The 13,353-nt window shown below is 40.1% G+C and overlaps 1 protein-coding gene across 1 annotated transcript in view; it reads left to right on the forward strand.

Moving 5' to 3' along the window:
* The window catches only part of prkcaa (protein kinase C, alpha, a), a 136,651-nt gene that overhangs the window by 112,574 nt on the left and 10,724 nt on the right, over window positions 1-13,353 (forward strand). The window contains exons 14-16 of the mRNA XM_080030056.1: window positions 4,766-4,846; window positions 5,601-5,708; window positions 9,920-10,060. Of these exons, the coding sequence (XP_079886182.1) occupies window positions 4,766-4,846; window positions 5,601-5,708; window positions 9,920-10,060 (330 nt within the window). The remainder of the gene's footprint in view (window positions 1-4,765; window positions 4,847-5,600; window positions 5,709-9,919; window positions 10,061-13,353) is intronic.

The raw sequence follows: 13,353 nt of genomic DNA on the forward strand, positions 1-13,353 counted from the left end.
TAAAATACATACAAGCATCGATTCCAATGTTTCCACAACCCAGAGGAGAACCTTGTATCACTCTGTTTAGTGTCAGTGAGTGCAGTTATTACTTTGTTTTCTGACACTAGGAGTCGACACATAAATGTATACATTAAATTCCTCAACACAGCATGAAAGGTGGGGACATTACTAGTCACAAACAAAGAGCTAGCACTAGTCCATCTAGGAAGCTTAAGGAGGATCCTAAACGCATCGTTATACGCTACCTGTTACTTTTTCAGTTTTGCTGTTCTATATTTACGCCAGAGGTGAGCTGTGTAAAATGGAGTACAGTAGGCTCTGAAGAGACTAACTTTAACATCATCCGTGCACATATGAAATTTGCGTGCCAACATATTGGCCTGAGCATAAAGCTAGAATACATTATATTTACCTAGTTTGAGCCTGTTGGCCTCTGTACATTATTTACCCACAATGGCACGACATGTGTTTATGTACCTTTCAGTTCCGACTGTAACTGCACCACCACAGTGCTTTGCGCCTCTGCCTGGACCTCAGAGACATTCAGTCTGGCCTCCAGACCTGATCAGAGGAACAAAACAATACATATTTAGTCATAAAGATAATTCCATAACAATTACATTGTCTTACGTTGTTCTTTCTACAAGATAATGCAGTAGGAAAGTAGTTCATTTACCTTGATCAGCAGCCTGCAGCACCTTCACTTCTGCATCCGTGTCTCCGAGCTTAATTCCGAGTTCTGTCAGTGTGGCGTTCAACTCTATTTGTTAAAAATTACGAGGGAATAAATACTGCATGACTTCAACCATTCAGCCAAAGATTAAATGAGATCAGTTGAGCTGAGATGAGGAGGAAATGTACTTTGCTGTCTATGAATAATTGACTTGTTTGTTGTATTACCTTTACTTTCCTTCCGCAATTTATCCACAAGCCTACTTTGGCCCTCAAAATCCATGGCAACCAGGCTGGCCTCCAGCTCTGCTCGAACAGGTGAACAACATGAAAGATTAGCGTGGAATTAAAATACAAAAAGATTGATGGATAAGATATAAATGATCAACGGTATCAATTAGGTTTCAGCAAGTGTGGAAGAAAAAAAGGCGGGGAATAAACATTATTGGCATTTTTTTTTTCAAAAAGGTAAATATTCAGCTTTTTTTTAAGTAAAAGTATTTCAAAAAGGAAAAATATTTTTATTTTATTTTATGTTGTGGACAGAAAAACCTTACTTGTGTACTGCAGCACCACTTTCTGCAACTGATTCCTCTGCTCCTCCTGCTGCATCTCACTGACTCTGAGCCTGCCCTCATGTTCTTTCTCACACAATGGAAATAATGCAAAGTCAAACAAATACACGCAAACATCCGCTCTTGTTAGAACTCAATTATTTATCTTTCTATTTATAACTGAAGATTAGTCTTTTTACATATTTTAATGCAACATTTTGATTTTATTTAAAAAATAAAGTGTGCATTTTCATTCTACCTGTAAAGCCTTTCTTCAGCGCTGCCACCTGATCCCATAGTTCAGTTTCGATGCTGTCATAGCCTTTCTGGATAGATGTCTGTTCTGCATATGATACAAATGATGTTAAGCAGTATACAGTATATGAGGGAACTTGAAACATTGAGTTAGAGCACTTTATTTGCTCTAAAAAAAACAGGACATTTTGAGGATCCAATGTGGATGAAGAATATGCTGCAGATATGAAGCAGGTTACCCCCCTCCAACACATACCTTGTACTTTCTGAAGTTGCTCCAGTTGCTCTTTGGTGTGACGCAGCTCATTTCTGTGTTCATCCAAAACAGCCATCATCTCTGTGAGCAGAGTGAAGCTGTCTGCTTCAGTGAGCTCATCCTGAGTAGCAATGAAGCGCTGTCCCAGGACATTGGCCTCAGACAGGCAGCAGCCAAGCAGGACCAGTAGTGAAACAAGCCTCATGGCTGTGGCCTGTAAAGCAGCTGGGACACCTATGGGCTCTGCAAGAGGGGGCTTTTAAGTGTTAGGCGAGCGTGTGCAAGGTTATGCAAGGGTTGCGTGTTGGTTAAGCCCAGATCTGACCATCTGAAGTTCACCATTGACTGTCAGAGTGAATGTACCCACCACGGTCAAGGTTAGAGCTATTGTGATAAGAGGCCTTAACATACTAAAAGACCATGCAAAATAGTGACATGGAAACCCAGCCCTGTCAATGTATCATTTGTCGTCTAAAAAACCCCTGGAATACCCCATTTTCTATTGCAACCAGGATTAGATATGTTGAGAGTGTGTGATTTGTTTTCAATAGTGCAATTGTCTTTAGTATAGAGGGAGATCCTATTACTACATTTCCACGGGTCTTTTGTATAGCATTTTCAGTAGCACATGAGATGTGTAGTTATTAAAATGCAACAAAGTACCTGCTGTTCTCTTAGCAAGTTCAGTAGAACTGTAGAGACCCATTTGACTTAGAATCTGAATGCAAAACCTGGTATTTTAACTGACCTTTCAACATGATAAATGAACTGATGAGTTTGTGACCATAGTGAAGTGACATAATCAACTTTGTTACGTGCTAGACCTGCGGTAGAGAGAAGTATGTGGATGATAAGGTTGTATAGACTTAGTTTAAGAACAGTACAGTTATTTAGTATATTGTCAAAGGACAGTTCCAGTGATATTATGTATATTTAAAATTTTTATTAAAACTATTTTATTTGTATCCGTCTGATCAAGTCGCACAGCCTGTGACATTAATTGTGTGCCACATCAACACACTGCTTCTATAAATCTCACAGTGACATTCAAAGACACATTGGTCTATGTGCATGCAAGTGTGTGAGGGCAAACACGTTGATGTACTGCGTGTCCGGCCGGCTCCCATCAACCCTCGGGACAGCATCATGACTGCGGAGTGCAGAGCTGGAGGTGTGTTTGTCCTCCTGTGTTTGTTTGTGTGTGTTTTTTGTGTGCATACAGTATGTGGGCAAAGCAGAGGTCAGGTTACGCAGAGAAGGTTAAAGAGTGATACAGGATAAATATTTTTGTTTTTATGTTTCATTATGTATGTGTGTATCTGCATGGGAGTTTTGGTTGATTCATATTCAGTATGTTTTCCGTGCGTGCATGTGTATGTTTTTGTTATTAAGCTGAAGGAATGTCCTTGGGCAGCATGTGTGCAGCGGAAGTCAGGTTCTACACAACTAAGGTCATAGAGCAATGTACCATATGACAGAACTGCTATTACAAACCTGACATTGTGTGTGTGTGTGTTTGTGTGTGTGCCCATGAACATTAATGCTTGTTCTTAACACATGTGTTCCTGATTTGCACATGGCTGCATCAGCTGCTGTTGTATATGGCAGAAAAAATGGCTCCAGAGAAATGGTTGGATGTTAAAGCGAGTGTGAAGTGTTAATATGTTTGTTTTTTGAGTGGTGCGAACAGGGTCAAAGCCGGTGAAAGCCCTAACCTTGGGCAAAGTCAGAGACATCCACAGGAAATATTCTGGTGGCCAGAAAAAAAATTCACAGTTGAGAGACGTATCCAAGTATATCGAGGGACTCCATATCATTTTTGTTTCTCTCTGCCATAATGTTAAAGACGCATCAGCCATACAATTGTACTCTCACATTCGATATTAGGGCTTTCGTTTTCGCATGCACCCCATGCTCGCTTCATGTCAGAAAGGTCTACCTTCCTATCTTCTCTGCTGAACCATGTCAAAAGGAACTGTTGCAGGTGATTTATAGAAAGCTAGCGATTCCGGGTGTCATCTAGCACCTCTGCCTGGTCACAGTTGCTGTCAAACCCTTGCTTTATACCTACCATATTCTGTATCAGAGGCATCAGTTTGCTTAAACATTTCTATGAAGTTGTTTTCCTGCTTCATCAGTCGGCGACTTACCACGGAACGTTTGATGTTGCATTGACTAATTTAATTTTATCATTCCGAACTGCTGAACCGTTATATCGTTGTCAATTAAATTACATGCAAATGAGACAAGCAATGAAAAGATGCTCCAACATTGCTGGGAAGCGGCCCGTGGAGAATATTGCAGTGGCTTACTGAAATGTTCCTGGCACGGCTATACAGAAAATGTATATGTGGGCTCTATGTGTTGAGGTTTTTTGGGAGATCTGTTTCTATACCTAATTTATTCACATGGATGAAGATTCAAGATTTGTTGTATGCTGGATTTAATAAGAAAAAAATCATGCAACACAGAACAATGGTATACATTGTGAGTGAATACTGTGGTGAATATTGCGATCTAGAGATATTTACTTTCAGGGCAGACAGGTTACAGAATATAGGATAACCAATGGAACTTGTAATGGATGAAAGATGTTCTGAGGTATTCAAATAATCTGTGACTAGCTGCATATTTAACCTACAGATCCAAAGGGATCACTTGTACTGTATGTCTTGATCTACTTTGGTGGGTTGGCCAATATCTGCTTTTGTGACTCGTCATGAAGATGTGCTTTATGATGCTCTACCCACTGCCATCTAACAGATGTCATGTGGACGCAATATGAAAGTTGTCTTTGTATTTCACAAATGGAAGATCAAATCTAGATGTTACAGTGAAATTAAAATTATTCAGTATGAGTCCAAAACTGAACAAATATGAAAACATGGGCGAGTAAAAAGCAGGTCTTTGTCCTGTACATTTTGAAAAAGGCATTGTTTCCTTCAACAAACTTACAGTAGATAAACATACTTAGTGGTTCAAGTCGAGCTGATCTTCTGAGTGTTTTCTCTTCCTTCCTCCACAGATAATTGCATATCAGCCATATGGACGCTCTGTAGACTGGTGGGCATATGGAGTTCTGCTCTACGAAATGCTGGCAGGACAGGTGATTGGTACACACACACACACACACACACACACACACACACACACACACACACACACACACACACACACACACACACACACACACACACACACACACACACACACACACAGACACAGACGTTGTGGAGGCCAAAATGTACACAGGTGGTGTTTCTTAAAGACATTCCCACCAGCACTAATAATACACATTGACATACAAACACACAGACATCCAGTTCCCCTCCACTCGTATAGGACATGTCCTATTTGGTGTGACCTTTTGCCTTCTTTTAACGTAGTCAGTGAGCTTACTTCTAGGACACTTTTGACAGGTGAGTTTTTTGCTTGTTTGTGTTAAAGCTCCATTTGGTGGTGGTGACATCTTCACAGATTAGCATAGCATCATCCATTCCATTTGCCCTGCAAGGTATTCCTGTGGAACTTGTAAGCGAAGAATTCTGCACCGTTCCTTGTTATTTTCTCTCTATTTATCTCTCTCTGTCTCTCTTTCTCTCACCTACTCATACTCTCGGCACTCTGTTAAGTCAAATCTGTGTCCTGTTGTTGTGCCCTTTTCATCGCTATTCATTAGGAGGGACAGTTTTGACTAAATATGGATAATTTACCTGTCAAGTAGAGAAGATAAATATACCACTGCTGGATCCCTTTAGTTGCAACATGGTGACACTAAGCAACAGATAATTTATTCACTCCGTGGTAATAGATGAAACACATTCTCAATATCATGTCCTCTTACCCCCCCCCCCCCCCAGCCTCCGTTCGATGGAGAGGATGAAGATGAGTTGTTCCAGTCCATAATGGAGCACAACGTGTCCTACCCCAAGTCCCTGTCCAAAGAAGCTGTCTCCATCTGCAAAGGGGTGAGTGGATGTTTTCGCTCGTCAATTGGTATTCATAAAAGGTTCATGTTGTACCTGCTGTCAGTGGTTTCCTTTCATTCAGTTTTTCTACTTGACAAACACATAAAGAATAAATTCGCTGATATGGGCCGTGCCTATTCAGTGGATTGTCCTGTTTAACTAGGACCATATCCCCCCAGAAGCTTTTACCACTTGTGCAGAAGAGCCTGCAGGTTTAACATTTTAAGCTCAGTGTTTTTCAGGTTCATGAGTGAAGTCAAAATAATTGAACCTCTTGTAAGATGGCTACTAGCCTCAGGTTCCTGCTACTTCGCCACTAGGGACAACAACAACAACTGACATATGCTGCAACACAGTCTGCCGTAAGGCTTATCTTAGCTTTCCAGAATTAGACATATGAGAAGTCTAGATCCATTTACTGTAAGAATGAAGTATGGAATCCAAAATACTCCTTGGAACTCAACTTCAAGTTCCCCCGCGTCTACTCACTCCCTGTGTCTTTTACATTTGTGTTATTAGAACATTGAATTCCTCACACCCCGCTTACTGTCTGTAAGGCACAGTAGCTCTATGAGCTTGGTGGTTTATTAAAGTTTTTTGTTAAAGGTAAAAATATTCCAGCTGTGCTTTAGCAAAACAATATAATTTAGTAGTAAGTGTAAGCAAGTATGAGAATAGTGATGAACAAGTAAATATCATCTTCTTCGATTCTACACATGTATAAATGGTTCAGTAAGTATTGATCTAAATATGTGTTGCTCTTCTTATTAATATAAACTGTCACAAATACTTAAGTCACATAATTCAAATATTAGTATATAGGATTTTGCTAGAATTGATATAATTGGATTTTTTTTTTATATATATCTTTGGATGACGAATGGTCTCCACCCAGCACTCTTTCTCAACTCAACTTGCCATCTCACTAGTCTGTATTCTGCTCAGTGTGTGTGCACATCTCAAAACAACCTGTCTGTCGACCTATTCACAGTATGTATAGTTGTTTGATCTTAATGTGCAAATTGAGCAATCAAAAAAAGATGAAACTTACTTTGGACAAATTCTTTATGTGGTTCATCTGAGTAGCAGCCCAGCAGAGACTTCCAGCTTAGTCCCTTAAAGATAAGACTGTTTGTAACAGAAGTAATGACATAAAGGTTATAAAGCGTGTGTTTATAAGCCTCAGCATCACTTGTCAAATCAAATGTCCAACATTACTCACAAGGATCATACAAAAATGTGTATGTGGGATTGTGGGTGCACTGCATACAAGGAATTTAATAGTGAAAGTTGCAGTTTTATTTCTGTCTAGAGGCAGTGCAGATCCAATGAGCCATGCAATAACCCATTTTGCCTCCCTGTCCCTTCTTCGACTAAACTTTTATGTCTTTGTCCCTTTTTCTTTTCCTCACCTTTTTCCTCCTCTTTTATTCTCGTTGTGTGTGTGTGTGTGTGTATGTGTGTGTGTGTGCATGTCCTGGTCTCAGTCTGTGTCTCCGTCTCAACCATTGTTTGGCACGGCTGCAGCACTTCCTCTTAATGGATACATAGTGCTTGCCAGCAGCCTGACCTATGAAGGAGGGAGAAAAAAAAAAGAATAATAAAAAAAAGAGGTGGAGAATGAGAGAGCAAAACGGGCACAGAGCAGGGGAGGTGCTGTTCAAGAGATGGACATCTTTTTTGAGGGACAACTGTTCATACAGATCTCCGTCCTATTTTAAGCAAACCCATGTATAATATACAGTTTGTTATATTTCTTATTGGTCAGACATTTGTTTTAGTAATGGGTGCGAGCTAAAGGTAATCCGTTTGAGTGTTGTTGTAGGTCATTATGATTACTTGAGGAGAATGAAAGTGTGATAGATGTACATAACAATGATATGTTTCGACTGTAAATTAAAAACAAGGTAAATATCGGTGAAGACCTCAACCACATGCTCAATAATTTCACCCACAACTTTTTAACTTGAATGCCAAGATCTCTATGGCAAAAGCATCCAGGTGAGGGGAAAACTAGTATCTCAACATCTCTGTTACTTAATCAAAATGGGGTAATGATTTCTGTTTTTAGTAGTTCAGGAGAGCAGATAAAATTTAAGTTATATAATTGATTATTTAATAATGTATGCCATACTTGATTGATTGATTGATTTTATTTGACTATTTGATATAAAAAATTAACAGTAGCCTACTCTGTCATACATTAAAATACATAAATAGCCAGGGATAACACAATAAACCCCTGTTCTCTCAAACTAATTGGGTTTAAAAGAAGGAGGATGATGACGACGACGACTGTTTGTGTGTGTGTGTGTGTGTGTGTGTGTGTGTGTGTGTGTGTGTGTGTTTTGAAATGTGCTGAGTCACACAGTTGTTCCTGTCCAGAATCCCTTCCCGTTTACTTCATCTCTCTCTCTCTCTCTCTCTCTCCCCGTCTGCCTGCTCCCTCCTTGCTCTAACCTCCCTCCCATTAAATCTACTGATAAGATGTTCTTAGCTGGAGCAGCGGGTTATTTTCGAAGTTATGTACACTTTCTTAACGCTTGCATCAAAAACCCCTTTGCTGTCAGTTCATGAAGCGGAGTGCTAACAGTTTTCAGACAGAAATGTTTTCCGCGAAATGTCAACACCACACTTTTTTAGAATTATTCATCACACTTGTGCAAAGTAATTCAAGTTTCAAAGAAAAGAGAAGTCTTCAACATGTAAGGCACGTCATTTTAACTGTATACAGTAGTGACAGCCCCGTGAACAGACGGAAAGCTGCACATTTATTTTTCTTCCTTGTCAACAGCTTTCTGATTTACTCCTGCCAGCTGGATTCACTCTGCTAGTTCAGATGTAACCCAGCCAGAATTTTACTCGGGGTTGTATAGGGAAGGACAATTTTGAAAGTAAAGCAATGTAACCATGTTGTGTTACCAGTGATGCAATGGGGTTATGGAGTATGGTAGGGAGTGTACATATTTTCTGTACGAACAGGAGACTTCTATCATTCTTCTCATGTCCCTGAAGTTAATAATGGTATCTCCTCAGCTTTTAAACTATTCCTTTAAAAAAAAAGATAACCTCATCACAAAACAAATAAGGAATTTAGTATAGTTAACTAAATTGAACCTGACTGACAAGGCTACTATTTGTGTGTGTGCCTTTGGCCTGCTGCTTTACTATGATAGCGTAACTCATAAGAGAGTCTTCCGCCTGTGTAAGAACGAGTGTGTGTGTCTGTCTATGTATTCCTGCTTGTATGTACTCTCACTGTGGGCGAACTGCTCAGAAACCCTGCAGAGCCAAGACGGCAGCCTATTTGAGAATTTCAACTCGCTCAGTCAAACAAAGAGCCATTTCCATTTCAGATCCCAGTGCATGAATAAGGGATTTTTGTCCTTGGACTGTCAATACAGAAACCCGCCAGGCTCTCTGTCCATCTTCATCTTCTTTAGCAATTCAATCAGGACAGGAGTGGTAATGCTAAATATTTATTCAAATTGTTGAACTGGTAAAATTCCATATACACTCTTAAAACAGTAAGCGGCCAGTCCGTGATTATGCTCACATATGAATAAGAATTCATAGTGCAGAGGGAGAGGGAAGAAAAACAATGCATCACTCTTTTTTTAAGACCATTCTGCTTGGCTGTCATATACTGAGTAGGAAAGAAATGGAATTACATTACAAAATATATCAGTGGCAGAACAGAAGAATTGGAGGAGACACAGTAAGCGATGCATAAACACTGACCACTTTCAAGCCACATAAATCCAATGCTGATTTTTCTGCTATCTGAAGAAATCACATTTTACTTTGAAATTGTTAAAACCAATGAAAACCTTATGTGTTACCTGCATTCCTGACTGTGTTTCTCTAATTTTGAAAAAACGTTTTTTCTTTTGTTGGCATTTTTTACTTTATTAGACAGAGAAATGGGGCAAAGAGGGAAATGACATGCAGGTAACCAACCACAGGTCGAATTCGAACGCGGGTCTGCTGCGAGGCCTGAGCCTCTATGGGGACGCTCCAACCACTACCCCAGCGCCCCCCTTTTATTTGAGCTTCCACTTAAACCTACCCTTGACAAAAAGCTGTCAAAAATCCTCTACGATTTGGGTCTAATAGGGAATCGTCAGTGTGATGCTCTGACTGACTGTACAGTTTGTGGTGGCTTCGTTCTAACTCCATGCCCTGGTTTTTGTTTTTATCGCTATGAGCAGCTGATGACCAAGCACCCGTCGAAGCGTCTGGGCTGTGGGCCCGAGGGAGAGAGGGACATCAGAGAGCACGCCTTCTTCAGACGTATCGACTGGGAACGCCTCTCCAACAGAGAGATCCAGCCTCCCTTCAAGCCCAAAGGGGTAAGAGTATACTGTGCTCACACCACTTTTAACATTAGGCAAGGATTCAAATCAAACTCTATAATCTAATTAAGTGTGATGCTGTGTGTGGGATAATAATTACTATAACCAAGGTCAAGATGATTGGTAGCCTCTCTCACTTTAGCTTAGCCCCAATTAAAGTAAGGCCACATTTCTCATTACCCTTGTCTTGTTCCTTTCACAAAGGGAATGTTTGCTACATTGAGCTTCTTTTCATATTGGTGCATAGTGCAGAATTGAGGTAGCAAGGTGGCATTTTTCTCAAATTAAGCAATGTTTTTTTCTTACCTACAACTATTCGGTCCGGTATATTTGGTAATATTTGCACAATGGTAGTGGTGAAACTGCACAGTAATTTGAATTTTCTCTGCCTGATTTGTGCCATCCAACATCCTCATTTTTATTCAATTAACAATCTTAAACACAGTGTTGAAAGCTACTCTTAACACTATGTCTACATGTCTACTGCGTTTATGGCTTATTGATGTCAAATTTGAATTGATTTATTACCACCTCTCAGACCCCTGTTTATCAAATGCACATGCATTCAACTTAGTATAAACACACAAATTAATGAATGCCCCTGTTTTAACTGCATGCATCTACACAAACAAAAAGGCGTGCCCATCACTACAAGACAAATGACTAGTCAATTAGTCAATTACTAGTCAAAGCTCATGTACTTACTATCCTTGAACACGGTACATTTTCACTGTTTTGAGAATTGACTGCAGATTGGATTTATATTCTCAGGTGATGAAAGTGGCACATACAGTGTGTGCAATATGTTAACTAAACAAATGTTCAAATCGAATAAAACAGGTGATGCATAATGTAGCTATTTACAGTTATACAATGTGTAAACACAGGTCCTTGGTTTGACTGTAAGGGCTCTAACCCCCTGAGGTCCGAGGCCGTTTTTGCATTCTTTTGATTCATCCGCACTAAAAGCTCATCCCTAAGTCTGATCTGCTCAGATGTTTTTCAAACACTTATAGTAGCCACAAACAAACACTCACACACACACACTGTCTTTATGATGTATTGCGTTGCTACAAACTGTTTCAGTAAGGGCAGGGTTTTGAACATTTTTCTTTTATCAGTCAGCTACCAATATAGCAGATTTTAGAAACACCAAGAGATTTTAGATTTTGGTAGAAATGTTCCTTTTCCACCAGTTGTACTTTTACACAAGTCATCCTTTCACACATGGACTTTGAAATCGCTACCTGTTTTGAGTATAAAGTTGGAGTTGAAAGAGGAATGAGTCGAAAAAATTCAGCAGAGGACATGCAACAAAGTAGAGAGAGCATAATTCAGACTATAATGATTTAAGTACAGCACACATATTTTGAACTACAACAAATTGCCCTCAGGCCCTTTGAAAAACGTATCGTCATTAGTTATTAATATAAACTTCCAGACATAAGCATCACACATACACACCAAAGTTGGCTTTCAAATGTGTTTTTATATACTACAAATGAGGCCTATTTTATTACAGTAGGTGACTGAATTACAAAGGATACTTCAGTTCGAGAGACTTCCTTGATGTAATTTCCTGCAATCCCTCGTAACATTCCTATTTGATGGCTGGAATGCATGTTTAAGAAACCAGAAGAAAGTCATACCATTGGTGTAGTCCAGACCAGGGTCCCCATTACACCAGCATTATATTGATTTCTTAGAACATTATATGGTCTAGTAAAAATAAAGAAATAGGTAATTGACAATTACCTATTTCTTTATTTTTTTCTCAATAAACAGAATCATTGCATTACACATAGACTAAAGTCAGTCTTGACTTACTTGTACTGTATAGGCAAAACACAGCTGCAGCCATAGGCTACTTATAGCATGTGCTATATGGGCCATAAGTAATTTGAAAGCCTCTGAACTCAATGTATAATTAATGTAACATCCATTTCTTATGAATGCATATCTGATAAAGCTCACATTTTGCTGCATAGTATGGAGTCAATTTGAAATCCCTGGAGATTACACATGATCATGTGGAGCCCACACACACTTTCTGCCTGTGTCCTTTTATCAGCTTTTAGCATTCTCCTATATATAGACACGCACGCACACACACACACGCACACGCACACACACACACACACACACACACACACACACACACACACACACACACACACACACACACACACTGAAAAAATTCAACAGGCAACTGTATTGAAGTAGTTCTTTCTGTGTCTTGTGTGTATTCGTATGTTTATTTGTGTGTGTGTGTGTGTGTGTGTGTGTGTGTGTGTGTGTGTGTGTGTGTGTGTGTGTGTGTGTGTGTGTGTGTGTCCCTCTTCCACATTTATCTTAAACATTGTAGTTCTCTTGTGTCTCAACCCTCAAGGGCTTCAGTTCCTCTAATAAGGTGAATCCTGACCTGATTTTCAATGCAGTCTCCTGCTAAGTGGATGTACTGGGTGTCCTGGGAATGCCGTGTGTGCTTTGTGCCTGTGTGTGTGTGTGTGTGTGTGTGTGTGTGTGTGTGTGTGTGTGTGTGTGTGTGTGTGTGTGTGTGTGTGTGTGTGTGTGTGTGTGTGTGTGTGTGTGTGTGTGTGTGTGTGTGTGTGTGTGTGTGTGTGTGTGTGTGTGTGTGTGTGTGTGTGTGTGTGTGTGTGTGTGTGTGTGTGGGAAGGTTGAACAAAGTGAAGGATAACAGAGATTGAGAAAAGCGGGGGAGGAAGATTTCCTTGTATGCATGCCTTGTCTCTGATTCCATTGGCTCAACATATGAGTGGGGGGAGGGGTGGGGGGTGATCGATAACGGAGATAATAAGAAAGCTCCTATACTTAGATGCAAGCAAGGAGTTGGGTGCATGCAAACGTGCATTTCCTTTGCACAGTGCATGCTTGCATGGGTTTTTTTTAGATGCACAAAAAGGTTAAAGGATGAGAAAGGTGGAAACATGTAAGCACTGTTATCTACCCTAGAATGATATCCATCATGTTATTAACACCAAATAGCTATTGTTTACCCAGCTCCCTCTCACCCCTAACCAGGTCTAACCCAGCCTCTCTTATCCACTCCTCCTATTTCCTTCCTCCTTGTGCATCTATCCCTGCTCAATCTCACTCCATCCACCTGTGACAGCTATGGAATTGCAATCACTACCCCTGCTGCACCCGGCTGAGGGATTCAAATCATCTGTATCTATTGGCTCTCGACGCATACAACACAGTCTGTGTGGTAGAATAAGTGTAAGGGCATGGCTCAGTTAGTGTTTGTCCATATTTAAAGTGCATATAGT

Source organism: Ammodytes marinus, assembly GCF_949987685.1.
Source record: "Ammodytes marinus genome assembly, chromosome: 6".
Lineage (NCBI taxonomy): Eukaryota > Metazoa > Chordata > Actinopteri > Uranoscopiformes > Ammodytidae > Ammodytes > Ammodytes marinus.